At 46.0% G+C, this 14,780-nt stretch overlaps 1 protein-coding gene across 4 annotated transcripts in view; it reads right to left on the bottom strand.

The window, feature by feature from the left end:
• Positions 1-13,971, bottom strand: part of HGF (hepatocyte growth factor) — a 59,267-nt gene extending 45,296 nt beyond the window's left edge. For 2 of the 4 annotated variants that reach the window (XM_081927722.1, XM_081927723.1), the window contains exon 1: positions 13,690-13,969. In XM_081927722.1, coding sequence (XP_081783848.1) covers positions 13,690-13,756 — 67 coding nt within the window. In that variant the 5' untranslated portion in view covers positions 13,757-13,969. Of the gene's footprint in view, positions 1-13,689 lie in introns of all 4 variants that reach the window. The other 2 variants (XM_081927721.1, XM_081927720.1) reach the window with 2 other exon arrangements.
• Between the last annotated feature and the right edge of the window lie 809 nt (positions 13,972-14,780).

Raw genomic sequence — 14,780 nt, 5'->3', positions numbered from 1 at the left:
AAATACTGCCCCCCAATGAGGCCAAAGTTAGATTCACAAAATGTTTAGGAATATGCATCCCCCTGCGTCCCCCCCCCCAGAAAAAAGCACTATATACAGGCATTAATCACATATGGATGAGGAACTGGGAAAAAAAATGAAGAGTAATGAACAACGCTAACAGAAACTCAGGATCCAGCAGTAATTGCAGATTTGGGCTGTAAATTGGGGAGATGTGGCAGGAGAAAGGTGATGATGGAGTGATGGTAGCTGAAGGAAAAACAGCAATGGACAAATTACTCTTTGACTACAGGTGTAGCTTAGGGAGTTTGGGGGGCCCAAGGGATGGTGCAAGACCTGAGAGATGGCATAAACTGAATTCAAGCTGAGCCAAATGCTTCTTCACTCGTTTTGTGGGGCCATTCATCTCTCTTGAAAGTGAGGGGGATATTCAACAATTCTGGGGCCAGGGGGAGGCAGGCAAATTCTAAAGTGGTGGCAATCTTACTTTTATGATTCCATGATTCTATGAAATCAGAAGCTAGGATTGCGTCTGTAATTCCACAGATGTCCTGGAGAAACAGGGACACTTGGTGGGTATGTACTAGTAGTCCAAGAAAAGATGCTTGGAAGTTTCCCTGCCAGGGCTAGAAGAAGCTGAATGGGGGCGCAATTTTCATCAGAACTGTACTGCAAGAAGCAAAGGTTTATATCCTCCCCCCTGTGCACCGCAGTCACAGCACATTTCCAATTACCTAAATGCATTGGGTTTTCTTAATGAAATAAATCAAATATAGACACAGTGGCAAGTTTATCATCACATCTAGTAAAGGGACCCCTGACCATTGGGTCCAGTCGTGGCCGACTCTGGGCTTGCGGCGCTCATCTCGCTTTATTGGCTGAGGGAGCCGGCATACAGCTTCCAGGTCATGTGGCCAGCAGGACTAAGCCGCTTCTGGCGAACCAGAGCAGCGCACGGAAACGCCGTTTACCTTCCCACCAGAGTGATACCTATTTATCTACTTGCACTTTGACGTGCTTTTGAACTGCTAAGTTGGCAGGAGCAGGGACTGAGCAACGGGAGCTCATCCCGTCGCGGGGATTTGAACTGCCGACCTTCCGATCGGCAAGCCCTAGGCTCTGTGGTTGCAGGCTTGCTTCCAGCTGGTGTTGAAGATAATGTGAATGCTGAAGGGGATGCATGAAAAGTTGTCGAGGCTACTTTGTCCTAATGTGGCCCTAGAAGTAGTGTTCATTTTCACTTAGGGTAATTCCAACTGCACACACCAAAATGGGAAAGGACTGCTAAAGCAGCAACACATACACACCCAAACACACCGGAAACCTCAACAGACAGGGTGGTAGACTGGATAAATTGTTGGAAAAGCCAAATTCACATTCCCACTCAGCTGTGATGTGACGCTCACTGGGTGGCCAAATACTCTCTCTTTCCACCCCACCACTGCCTAACCAGCACAGCAAGCATAAAATCCCACTCAAAGGTCCTTGAGGGTGGGCTAAAAGTGTAACAAATAAGCACAACAAATAAGTATTCAGCCATTTGGAACACAAGCTGAAGCCTTTATTACTTTTACCCACTGGTTTGCATTATGATCTTCTGAGAATAAAGCTGATTTCACTTTAGCAAAGAAGCTACATAAAATGTAAATCTAAAAGCAACTTAAAAATAGTTGAGTGCCAGAAATCTGTCACGTTACTGCACATGAAGTATACTTTTGTTTCTCCTTTTGCAATATTTCCTTCCTTCCTCTAAAATACATTGCACCAGTAATAAGCTAAAGAGGTGTCACAAGCAATCAAGATTACAACAGAGGTTTCCTAGAAGGCCTTTTTTAAAAAAAGCAACTGTAGACTTCTACATCTCGTGGCTCCACCACATTTTTCAATCTCAGTGACAGCTTGGATGGCTTTAAAAGAGGATTCTACAAACTCCTGAAGGAGAAAGCTGCCAGTCGTGGTTCTGCTCAGGTTCTGGTTTCAAGCTTCCCATTGGCATCTGGTTGTTCTCTGTGAGAACAGGACGTGGACTCGACGGGCCATTGGCCTGATCCCGCAGGCTCTTCACAGGTTTTTAAGTGTTATGTGAAACTTTCTCAGCACCCTTCCTCTCCTCTATCCCCACCTTCATGATATGCAGCAGATTCCGCAGACCTAGCTGGCCTGACCTTAGGTCCCCCAGCTTCAAGCCTGTTGCCACCAGGCAACCCATCACCTATCTGTACGGGGACTGCCTGGTGGTAGCAGTGGAGAGCAGCAGCAACACTGTATTCAGCGCTGGGTTGCTTGGAGCCACAATTTCCCTCAACGGTTCCTCAATACACCAATGTATTTTTTGAAATTTAAGTGGTGCTGCCAAGCCACCTGACACAGGGAAGCTTATGGTAGTTATTATAGCAGTGGCAATGTTTCTCAAACTTGGGTCTCCATCCATTGTTGAACTACATCTCTAGCTAACAGGACCAGTGGTCAGAGATGATGGGAGCTGTAGTCCAACAACAACTGGAGACCCAAGTTTCAGAAACACTGGATTAGAGCAGCAGAATGCCCTGTCAAGGCAATGGGGTCCCAGCAGCTGCTGAAGGATGCAACACACTAAACCTTGACCTGTAATACCATCTACAGACTTTTGGCTGGCCGTTAACAGCTGCGTAGCTTGAGCCCTTGGTCCCTATAGAAATGAAAGTAGGTCTAATTCTGAAGCACCCTTCACATATGAAGGAGATGTTTCCACATAGTGCAATCTTCCAAAACTGGGAGATCCATATAAATGACAATGATCTTGCAAGTGGTGCCAATTTTGGGGGCCTTTCCCACCTAATTCCTAATTAGCATCTTTCCTTCCACTTGTGATTGCATCATTCACTCACAGTTCCTTCATGTGTTGAATTGCCTCTGTAAAAAGGTAAAGGGACCCCTGACCATTAGGTCCAGTCGTGGCCGACTCTGGGGTTGCGGCTCTCATCTTGCTTTATCGGCCGAGGGAGCTGGCGTACAGCTTCCGGGTCATGTGGCCAGCATGACTAAGCTGCTTCTGGCAAACCAGAGCAGCACATGGAAACACCATTTACCTATTTATCTATTTGCACTTTAACGTGCTTTCAAACTGCTAGGTTGGTCTCTGTAGGAAAGCACAAAATGAGTGTCTGAGTCATGGTGAAAAACGTAACGCTGGAACAAGGGTAGGGTACCCTTTCAGCAACATGGATCCTTATCAAGATCAACCTTGCAGGCCAAATTTGACATGCGGGGAGGGCCACCCATGTGGTGACATGGCATTTTATTCCTAGGATAGCTGACAGCTCAGGCAGCAGAGAATGAGATTCTTAATCTCAGGGTTGAGGTTCAAGACCCACATTGGGCAAAAGATTCTGCATTGCAGGGAGTTGGACTAAAATGACCCTCATGGTCTCTTGAGACTCTGCAATTCTATTATTCTATTATCATTATGACGTCACATGATTGATAGGTGGGTTGTCCTCCCCACCTCTCAAAATCCCTTGTGCACCCATCAGTCAGCAGCTGACTACAGTATAACAAAGAAATCACTCACTGGGAACCTGCTGCTTTCACCCCCTCGAAGAGTGAACATAGCTAGTGCCAACAGGACCAAGGGCCACAATGGGCCACTGGGAATCAAGAGGGTGGTATCAGAAAGCTCAGAGGAACCCCAAGGTTTGCAGAAGTACCAAAAAAACCCTTCGAAAAATCCTGAGGGTGCACAAAGCCCCCAAACAGCCTTCACAGCAAGCCCAGTAGCTATGAAATATTGAGTGTCAATTGGAAAATAAAAATAACATATAGTCAGGGAGTGGAATGCTTGAGATCTTTACAGTTTATAGTATCCTGGAGGAAGCCATGGCTGGCTGGCAAGAACCCTGAACAGGAGAACTTCTGCAATGAGATGTGGATATACTGCAATATTTTGTTGCAAGTACCACCTGTATATAACCGGTGAAACTAGCATTCTTTTCCAAGTACTGCTGCACATTACGCAGGGGATGGGGAACTCTGAAATAAATAATGTTATAAGTTTGGGGGGTGGGGAGCAGGCTGTATGCCAACTCATTCTAACTCCTGGATTCAGCAAGTGTTAAAAAAATAAGCCAGGCTGGCTTCCTTGTAAGGTGATCACCTAGGTGATGGGCTATTAAAAGGAACAAAGAAGTGGATCTGTGCAAGATGGCAAGTGGGTGGGTCCCCTTCCCTCAAATGTTTGCTTTCTCTTGGGATTCAAGGCTGTGGCTGTTGGGGAAGCAAGGCCTTCTGGAGGTGTTAATGCTGTGAAACCCTCCATCGTAGGCTCAGGTTGTATATATGTGTAAATAAAGCATGTTCTCCTTCATGGAGAGCACGTGTTGCGGTGGGGTCTGCTGAGCCACCCCTCTGTTACCAGGCAGGGTCTCTAAAGATGGCCTGGGGCAGTGATTGGTTCACTGGGTTGCTGGGGTAAAAGTTATGTTGCAATTTTGGTGGGAGGGGTAAAATGTTTAAATACTCTGCACGCAGCCTGGAGCTTTCTCTTTGCTGCGTGCAACGGATCACCCGCCCACCTGCTCTTGAGTAAGGGGTTGTTGCATTGACCTTGCTATGCCTGTCATGGGGTCGTCTGCCGTTGGGGCAGGGGCTTGGTAGGAATTTTGTCCATCTGGCTGATTGGCTGGTCCATTTGGTTTTTGCCTACGGCGTAGCAAATCGTCACAACTTGTAAGGTTGCGGTTAGGCATTGGTTATAAATTGGTGGAGGAGGGGTTAGGATAGGCTGGGCCTGCCCCTCCATGGTTGCTGAGAAAAGGGAATTCCGTTAAAGGAATCCTGGGGCTTGCCATCTTTTTGTCCAATCCCTGGAATGGGACTAGGGCCGGCAAGCCTTCGGGGAGCATGCGGATGAGAATTGAGGGTCTGTGACTCAGCTCCATTTTCCCCCGACTTGCTTTCCCCCGCACTGTCTTTCGGTGGTGCCCAGAGGTCAGTTCTGTCCCCAGTCGGGGGGACAGATAGTCTTAACCAATGCCTAAACAACCACTCACGGTTTTGTATTTAAATAGAGTTGTGGCCAAAATTATGCCAAAAACCTTAAACAAAAATTAAGTGTGCGTTGTGAGTTATTTGGGGGGTGGCTTGGGGACCTTGACACGCAAACCATGTATCATAAAGACACCAGGCTACACTTCATTGCAAAGGAAGCACAAACCCTGGGTAAATGCCTGGAACCCTGAAATCTCACACTGCTAGGAGATTGGGGTACAACAATAGTGTATTAAAGTGAAGAAACATGAAATCTCCAAACTCTCCAAACTGAAAGGAACTTTAACAGAGGAGGCAATTGTATGCAGCTTCCATTTTTTCCCTGGACTTATGTAAAACTGAAGACATGCCAAAGAAAAGATTACATCTTTCGCATTAGTAGGTGGAATGTCAATAGATATTTATCTATAGAAAGAGCTACTGACTAGCCCTTAACCATCAGCTTAAAAAAATGCAATCTGTAGTTTTGTTTTGTTTTTAATTAAGAAAAGAATTTCACTTGGTATTGTGTAAGACTGCTTGTTAGCAGTTAGCATATGGATAATTCAAGCCAAATAAATACTAAAAATCAAGTAATTTGTAGTAAAACACGCACACGCAACTAGGTCACAGCAAAGTTACAAAATAGATTTACAAAGTACAGTCAAATACAACCCCAGGGCTAATAAAATTGAACTCCAGCTCAATTGATTTTTAAGGGAAAACAGCAATGAATATGCTGGGTGAAGGAGAAGGCAATTTTTAGGTAGTTTGGTATTTTTAAACATTTTACCAAGGAAATGAATGTTACCCAGCTATGATATACATTGAATTGTCTTTTTATCTTCTTTGCAATCCATTTTTCAGTATATTACTGAGGCTTCTGTTTGTGCAGTTGTCACATAGACCCTCGGAAAAGACAAAGGAGTTGCCTTTCATCTGCATCCTGCATTCTGGTACATGTTGCCTTCACAACCTACATCAAGAAGGGCTACCAATGCAACAGGCAGTAACAAAGAGCCACACAGGCTGTTTTATAATATACAGTAGTTAGGGCTGCAATACACCCAGATTTTCCTGGACATTACTGGGACTTCAAAGGCAAGTCCAGGGGGAATTTCTGAAAGGCGGCGCTTGGTCCTGAATCATAGGCAAGTCAATCGAAAAATCACATGGGGGGTGTTATCTAAAAAAAGCTGAACAATTTCGGGGTCTTTCTATTGGGGTGTCCTGGTTTTTACTTTTTGAAATATGGCAACCCTAACTATAATTGGAAGGTACATGGCCCCAGACAGGGACAGCCCCTTTCTTTCTTCTTCCAGGAATAGGTTATCTGCACATCAGGGTGGTTTGGCAGCCTGGCATAAGGTTTTGTTCTGCTGTTGTCCCTCTGTAGATGCCTATCAGTCTAGATACACATCGGACGAACAGCAGCACAAAGCTTCCAAACAATGAATAAGCAGATTTTGTTTCGACGTCCAGCATCCCCTCCCACTAGTAATAATGTCACCAAAGTTTCCACTCCTTTTCATAGGAAACAGTTCCCTTATGTGACATGTATAATTTTATAACTGGTGCCATTTTTGTTTTTATTCTGCTAATGAATATAAGTAGCCTGTGCACTCCATTGGGTTTGAATTCAAGTGTCCTCAACCCAAGTCCAATTCCATATCCAACCCCTAGACTAGCTCTTGCAATTTTCTTACCTTAGTCCTGAGGAATGGGTTTTAATACATGAGAAAGGACAGTTTAATTAGAATTTATCTCTCCAGGCACCCATGTGTGGGGATTGAACAGAGTTTGAAGTCCCATCCTTAGTAGCAAAATTGAAGCAGGAATTAGGCTGTAGAGCATGGGTAGGCAAACTAAGGCCCACGGGCCAGATCAGGCCCAATTGCCTTCTGGATCCAGCCCATGGATGGTCCGGAAATCGCCGTGTGGATCACCAGTGTGCACGTTCTTTCCCTCTCCCTCCCTCTCCCTCACATGGCGGTGGCGGCACCTCCTCCCTCCCTCCTCCTGGCTTCTCCCTGCCCTGCCTAGAGGAGGAAGGGGGCTGGGCTTTGTTGGTGCCATCAGCAGGAGCGCTAGAACGGCTGCCATTTTAAGCAGCCCCTCTCTGGAGCCCTTTTGTGCACCGCTCATTATCCCTCCACTGCCACCAGCCCCTGCCGCTCGCAAGACACAGGTATGCAGCTACTGGGGCTTGTGGTCCTCTTCAGTCCTCAGCTACAGCAGTAGTAAAAATTATGCAGATAAAATACTTATATTTGCATTTGAAACAGGCTCATGCCTGGCTGGAGCATGTGGAGGGCATGTCTGCCCCCTCGCTGGTCCAAGGAAGAAAATGGGAGGGAAGGAACAGGAAATACTTCTTTGATTCTTCCTGCTCAAGAGAAAAGCGGAAATGACATCACACAGAGCCCTCTCTTTACCAATTACATTTCTATGGTCCGAGTCTTTGCCTACCAGCAATACAGCTCTGTGGTCATTAGCCCCTAAACTTACTAACTACAGTCACACCTCGGGTTGCGAACATGATCTGTGTGAGAGGCACGTTTGCAACCCGCAGTGTTCGCAACCTGCAACACTGCGTCTGCACAAGCGTGTGATGCGATTCATATTCATCCATATTGCTTGGGAAGGAGAATCTGGAAGGGTAATAGTGTGGCAGGGTATCATATCCAAGAAACCCTGAACACAACAATTGGTGGGGTGGCGCCACTTTCCTGGGCATCCCAGCTGGAATCAGGGCGAGAGATGAAGCAACACATACCTCCAGTGAGTATTAAATGTAACTCCACATTCTATGGCTCTCCACTTGCACTAGTTCAAATTACTACAGCAGCAGTTGTAGTACTCATGTAGAAATGCAAAGGAACAGGTTTAATACTTGAGAAATACAGAAGTCTCATTCTTCTGTGAAGTCCCTGCACTGCTTCGTTAAGCTAACTTCCCTCATTTCTAGCTAAGTAGTTTGGTTAGGGCAGGCTAGCTTCAGGAGACCAGGAGGATAATATGTGCACAAAGTCCTACACACGGAAAAAATGAATGATGATGACAGGTTGAAAAAGCAACAATGGTTGAAAGCAGAAGTGAATAAATATTACTGCACAGTGAACAACCCACAGAAGGACTTCATTAAAAAATCTTAGCTCACCATGACATTTCCCTGAGCTGAGTTATACAGAAATACATACCAAATTAAGAAATGAGGGCAGGGAGTAAAGAGGAAGAAGCAACACATCCCCTCCTGTGTTTGGAACAATGAATGGCCATACCTATTCCCCAGATTAACACAGTGTGCGATAGCGTAGGCAAAACAATTCCTCGCCAAACACCCAAACATAACAATCACTGACATGACATGCCACTATGACAGGTGTGGAGAACCTTTGGCCTACAACTCCCATCAGCTCCAAGAAGAATGACCCATCCATATTATGGGAGTTGTAGTACAGCAACATCCAAAGGACCCACAGTTCCCAATACCTTCTCTATGAGAATGATCTGAGAAGTAGGAAGTCCTTTTTTCAATTATCACATCCAGCACGAACTCATTGGGTAGCTTAGGCCGGCAGCATTGGACCATCGCACAAGGAAGCTGCCTCCACAGCTCCCTTGCATTCCGGATCCAGGCCCCAAAGGCCCAATCCAGGTGCGACTTCCTTCCCCGCAGCTCTGGCCTCAGTGATGGAGCCTGTCGTGGGGGCACCTAGTTGTGCCTCTTAAAAATGTACCTGGGTCCATGCCCCCCCCCATTCTACACCACTGCCTTACTCTATCTTACCATTCAGTGTGTGTGTTCCAGATGTTGTGGACCACAACTTCCATCAGCCTTGGCCAGCAGAATCAATGGACAGGGATTTGAGGAGCTGTAGTCCACAAATATCTGGAGGCCCCAAATTGGCTATCCCTGTGATTGAATATCCACTGGATTCCTTTCCAGCACTGTGGATTTCTTATAATGGGTACAATATTTATCAGATCATATTAACTAAAGATGGCATGTGCATTTGAAGCCGAGGTGTTCCAATATGCCTATTTGAAAAACTGCAAGCAGAATCAACGTGAGCACAATTCCCCACAAGCAGTTTTCCTCTTGAATTCTGCTTGTTCCCTACCCCAGCCAGTCCCCACTTCCCCAGGTCTGGACTGGCTGCTTATTGAAGTCTGATTATCAGCACCAACATTGTCCTCTGTATCCAGGACTATCAGTGGCGTAGCGTGGGGGGTGCAGGGGGTTCCGGCCGCACCGGGCGCAACATCTGGGGGTTAGGGTTAGGGGGCGCAAATCCACGGGTTAGGGGGCGCAAATCCACAGTTTAGGGGGCGCAAATTACTTGCCTTGCCCCGGGTGCTGACAACCCACGCTACGCCACTGATGACTATGGACTGCAAAACTTGCTGTTCCAAAAAATAGCTAATTCTGGTCAAATAACAGTGTTCAAGGGCTTCTGACAGCAAGTTTCTTCTTGCTCTGCACCAGCCATTTTTGTATATGTAATTTTCTTTTTCATTTTTACCCTGAGATGCATCACTTTACAGTTGTTTACACTGAAATGCATTTGCCATTTGCTATCCCATGACTGCTAGGGACGCGGGTGGCGCTGTGGGCCTAGGACTTGCTGATCAGAAGGTCGGCGGTTCGAATCCCCGCAACGGGATGAGCTCCCATTGCTCGGTTCCTGGCTCCTGCCAACCTAGCAGTTCGAAAGCACGTCAAAGTGCAAGTAGATAAATAGGTACCGCTCCGGCGGGAGGGTAAACGGCGTTTCTGTGCGCTGCTCTGGTTTGCCAGAAGTGGCTTAGTCATGCTGGCCACATGACCTGGAAGCTGTACGCCGGCTCCCTGGCCAATAAAGCGAGATGAGCTCCGCAACCCCAGAGTCAGTCACGACTGGACCTAATGGTCAGGGGTCCCTTTACCTTTACCTATCCCATGAGTGCTAAGCTTACTTAGGATTCCTTGCTGGCATCCTTTGGATTGGAATTGCCCTTGCAAAAGCCATATTGGTTCTGCTCCAGCAAGGCTTGTTCTTCTATATACTTGATCATTATGGGTGGTGTTCAAGCACGTTTTGCTCACAGTAGACATATTGGGGTGTTTTTTTTAAAAAAAACAAAACCTGCAGCAAAACTGTCATTTTCCTGCCTTTTAAAATCTGTCATCCAAATTTCACAGAATGTGTGTGTGCACTTTGTTCTCTGATATCTATACCCATTTTTTTAAAAAAAAGTTTCATGAGGAACAGCCTTTACACACCCATCCACCAGCCCTCAGAAGCAGAGATCCCTCACTCTATAACAGAGAATGCACATTTCCACTCTAGCTTTAGACCATGTTATAGAGTGAGATAAGCTTTCCCCACTAAGAGGCTTTCCTTTCTTTGATTTCAGTGGATGATTTTCCAGTTTTTACGCAACATCCTAATCTTGAGCCCTTCAGCTCCACTTTCCTCATGCTGCTCTGCTCACAAAAATAGCTTTAAATAGGAAAAGTGGAGGGGGAAACTCTGATAAAGGGGATCAAATGCTATGTGCTTTAGGACTCCCCCCCCCCTCTCTCTCTCTCTGTGTGTGTGTGTGTGACCAATAAGCAGCTATTGGCACTTTGCACCGAATGGATTCCATTATCCAAAAAGAATACAGTCTTCAGACTGGCAGAATATCATTTTAACTGCTGACAGCATACGGCATAATAATAATCTACAGCTGAAAGAATAAATCACTGCAGGCTAATGACATGTAGTTATGTAAACACAGAGCCAAGAAGACACAGCAAAATCTCTACTATGCTTCTGAATATTTTGATTGACCAAAGTTCAGATTTTCTTCATCTGTGATGTGTGGCTACATGAGTCACATGGAAAATGCCATGAAATGTGACCAGAAGCAGGCATGTTTGCAAGAAACTCAGCTTCCTTGTGAGGTGGTTTATTTACACACTTGAAGTCTGAGTACTCTGGAGAGGTTGTGGCAAAAGCATCCACACCATACATTTAAAGCACTCTTACACCTCTGGGGAAATCCTGGGAACGGCAGTTTGCTAAGGGTGGTGGGAATTTGTGAGGTCAGCACAATTTAAAAGTCTACATTTCTCCTGGTGCACATCAAATACAGCACCGTTACAGAGAGAATGGGATGCAGCAGATTCCTATTCCAACTCAAAGATGGCCTTGACTTAATAATTCTCTCCCAAACTAATCTAATTCACAGGGTTGAGCTAAGGGTGTAGCATTAATCCACTATGAAGAAATTTGGCCAACAGATTCTACCACCAAAGTGTTACCATAATTTAATAAATCCAAAATATAAGGGGGTAATGTTTTTAATTAGTTGATCACAAAAATATATTTAGGAGCTATACTTAGTGTACTGTCACTAAGATATATAGACAGCAGATTTTCTAAAAGCTCAGGGAAGTGTCGCAAACTTTTATCTGTGATTTTTCATAACTTATATTCGCATGTATATTGAAAGAGATTCAGATAATCTAGAGCAACTCACAACTGAAAAAGTCAGCATGCATTTTTAATTGAAGTCCCCCTGCCCATGCCCTCAAGAATGTGATGCAATTCAAATAAGGTGTGATGTACAACCGAGGTCTTGCTCTTGGCTGAAACAAACAAAAACCTACTTTGCAAGTATAAACATTTATGTTTATATATTTAAAACTTGACCAATCCAAAACCAGCCCAGAGATCCAACAGCAGAATAACCATGATGTAATAAGACTATTTGATTCCTAGACACTTGCAGTGATCAACTAGATTAGCTTCTGGAGTTTCTATCTATTTCTTTGAGAACTGATATTAAGAATTTATAAATCCTGTAGCAAAAATTAAAGTAACACTTTCCATAACAAAAGATTAAGAAGAAAATAAAGAAAATAAATGGTAAGGGGGGAAATATTTGTGTTTATAATACTGTATGGAGTCAATCTATTGTTTTCCCCAGCATGTGAAATATTTACATTCTGAGAAAATAAGACTGAAATAAAATGGAATTTGTCCATCCAAGGATGCACTTTGGGGATGGAAATGAAATAAAAACTTGTCTTCATCCTAAATCACGTTAACTGGGATCAAATGTTAAAAGTGATTGCAGGAGAGAGAGAGGGGATAGGACAAGAAGGATGCTGAAAGTACGGGGGAGATCATGTTAGTGACACAGAAACTAAAGCTCACCTGGACCGACATGAAAATAAATAAATAAACAGAAATAGCACTTCGTATCAGACAAACTACTCGACTATCAACTCTTCACAGCTGTATAAATAAGTTGCATTAATAAGATGTATAAATAAATTAGAGGAAGTTAGCAAAGTGCTCCATCATGCTGTCAAAGTTATCTACAAAAAAGGTACACGTGGTTCCAAACCGATAAGCAGGTATATCTGTTTCCACAACATTTGCCTTAACTAACTTCAAAAAAGAGAAAGAGGGACAAAAACCCAACGTGTTTCCTTTATAATAAAAAAATATCCCCCAAACAACAGAGAAATGCAAGCCCCGTCCCTCCGGTGTTCCAGTCCCATGGAAGACACTCAGAAAACAAAAAACCAAGTCAGCAGTTTCCAGTTGTTGATTGCTGATTGTTTGCTCTTCCTACTTTCCACAGCCTGGGGAACTTGATTGGCTCGGAGATGAAATGTTAATTAACTTGGTCCAGAAATAGACAGTTTACTGCACTGGGCACACACAAGGACATGGCCCTCATTTAGGTGTTCGTTCCAAGCCTTGGAACTAGGTCTCCTGAGGTTAGGATGCTCACTGTTGTCCTCATACTGCTTAAGATGTAATCAATTACACTGCAATAAGGGACAGATGTTTCCTCTTGCCCCATCACAGCTCAGAGAGCCTAGAAACAAGCAGCGAAAGAACTCTCCCGCTTCCCCTTAGATCTGCTAATCTGCCCAGTTCACAAAGACTGCACATATGTAGGTCTTTGGGCTCCGAAAACTGTGCACATGGGGTTTTTTTTTGGGGGGGGGCAGAGAGTGCCTTTACACAGAACAAGACAAATTCTGCAGCCCACATCCACAGAGAGTTCTCTTCCTGCACAGATCCATGAAGTCTTTTTAGATCTACTGTATTTACAGGAACACTTAGGTGGGGCAAAATACATTTCTCTTTTGATTTCTAACCCAGCCAGTCTCCCACTGGTCCCTCAAAGGATAACGGGGTTTGCTTTGAGGCGGATTTTTATTTCGCTTCCACTTTCTGGAATGGATAAAAGGGAACCACATTCGATCCAGACCCCTGAATGATTTGATGCCCTGCTACAAGCCTCCTGGGACACGGATCTGGGGGTGTAGCTTTAGCCCTGTCCCGGGAGGGGGGGGACTTCGCAAAACAAACTTAACCCTTTTGTTGCCGGGCGCTTTTCACACGTTCATTCGCCCTCCGGACATCCCTCGCCAGGAGAAAAAAAATCGAAATAGTTCTCGTCGTGCATTTGGATACATCATAAGCACAGAAAATTCTCACTATCCCCCCTCTCCCATAGATGCATACTCGCGCGCGTTCACACGCACGTGTGCGCGTGTTTCCAACACAAACGTGGGGAACTTTCAATGCACGCCAGAAGCGCACTTGTTCAAAAAAGAAAACGAAAAGGCAAGAAGTGGGAAACGAGCGACCAGCTCCTTGAGGGGAAAAGAAAAGCAGGAGCCGAACTCACCTGCCCAAAGGATGTTGCTGATGGAGTGAAGGAAGAGTCCGAGGGGCAAGAGCCGGCTGGTCCACATGGGGGCTGGGGGGGGGCTTCGGTGGCCAGGAGGGAAGAGGAGATGCCCAGCCGGCCAAGAGAGGAGACGGAGCGAGCCGAGCTGCTGCTTTTTATTGCGAGGAGCCAAGTTTGGTTGTGTGATTAACTGGAAAGCTCCGGGTCCCAACTCCCTCTTACGGTAAGAAAGTGTGTAGACAACACTCCCCTCCTCTCTCTCCCCGCCTCTCCTCCAAGCCAGTCCAGAGAGAGGAGCGCGAAGGGCGCAGGGACCCCCGCAGACACCGACGGGCAAGCCGCGCCCGCGCCGGGGGAGGGAGGGAGGGAGGGAGAGGCGGGCGCGGCGCCGACGACACGCGCCCAGGCGCACAGGGGAAGCCCCGAGGCACCAGGGAGCAAGCACGCCCGGCCGGACGGGGCCCGAGCGCGGGGCCACGTGTCAGCGGAGGTGCAGAGAGAGAGGCTGGCCCGCGGAACGCCCTGCCCCTAGAAAACGAGCGGGCCAGGAAGACGCTTTATCTAGTTATCCGTTTGCAAAGATGTTGTTGTTTAGTAGTTGTGTCTGACTCTTGGTGACCCCCTGGACCAGAGCACGCCAGGCACTTCTGTCTTCCACTGCCTTCCGCAGTTTGGTCAAATTCATGCTGGTAGCTTCGAGAACACTGTCCAACCATTTTGTCTTCTGTTGTCCCCTTCTCCTTGTGCCCTCCATCTTGCCCAACATCAGGGTCTTTTCCAGGGAGTCTTCTCTTCTCATGAGGTGGCCAAAGTATTGGAGCCTCAGCTTCAGGATCTGTCCTTCCAGTGAGCACTCAGGGCTGATTTCCTTAGGAATGGAGAGGTCTGATCTTCTTGCAGTCCGTGGGACTGTCAAGAGTCTCCTCCAGCACCAGAATTCAAAAGCATCCATTCTTCAGGGATCAGCCTTCTTTGTGGTCCAGCTCTCACTTCCATACATCACTAGTTTGCAAAGATACAGCCCGCTTTTCCGCCAAGGGCGCAGACATACATCTCTCAACAGCCCTGTGAGGTGGGTTAGGCTGAGA

Source organism: Podarcis melisellensis (assembly GCF_964234715.1).
Source record: "Podarcis melisellensis genome assembly, chromosome: 10".
NCBI lineage: Eukaryota > Metazoa > Chordata > Lepidosauria > Squamata > Lacertidae > Podarcis > Podarcis melisellensis.
The sequence above is the reverse complement of the archived record's forward strand: the minus strand, read 5'-3'. Positions and strand labels throughout refer to the sequence as shown.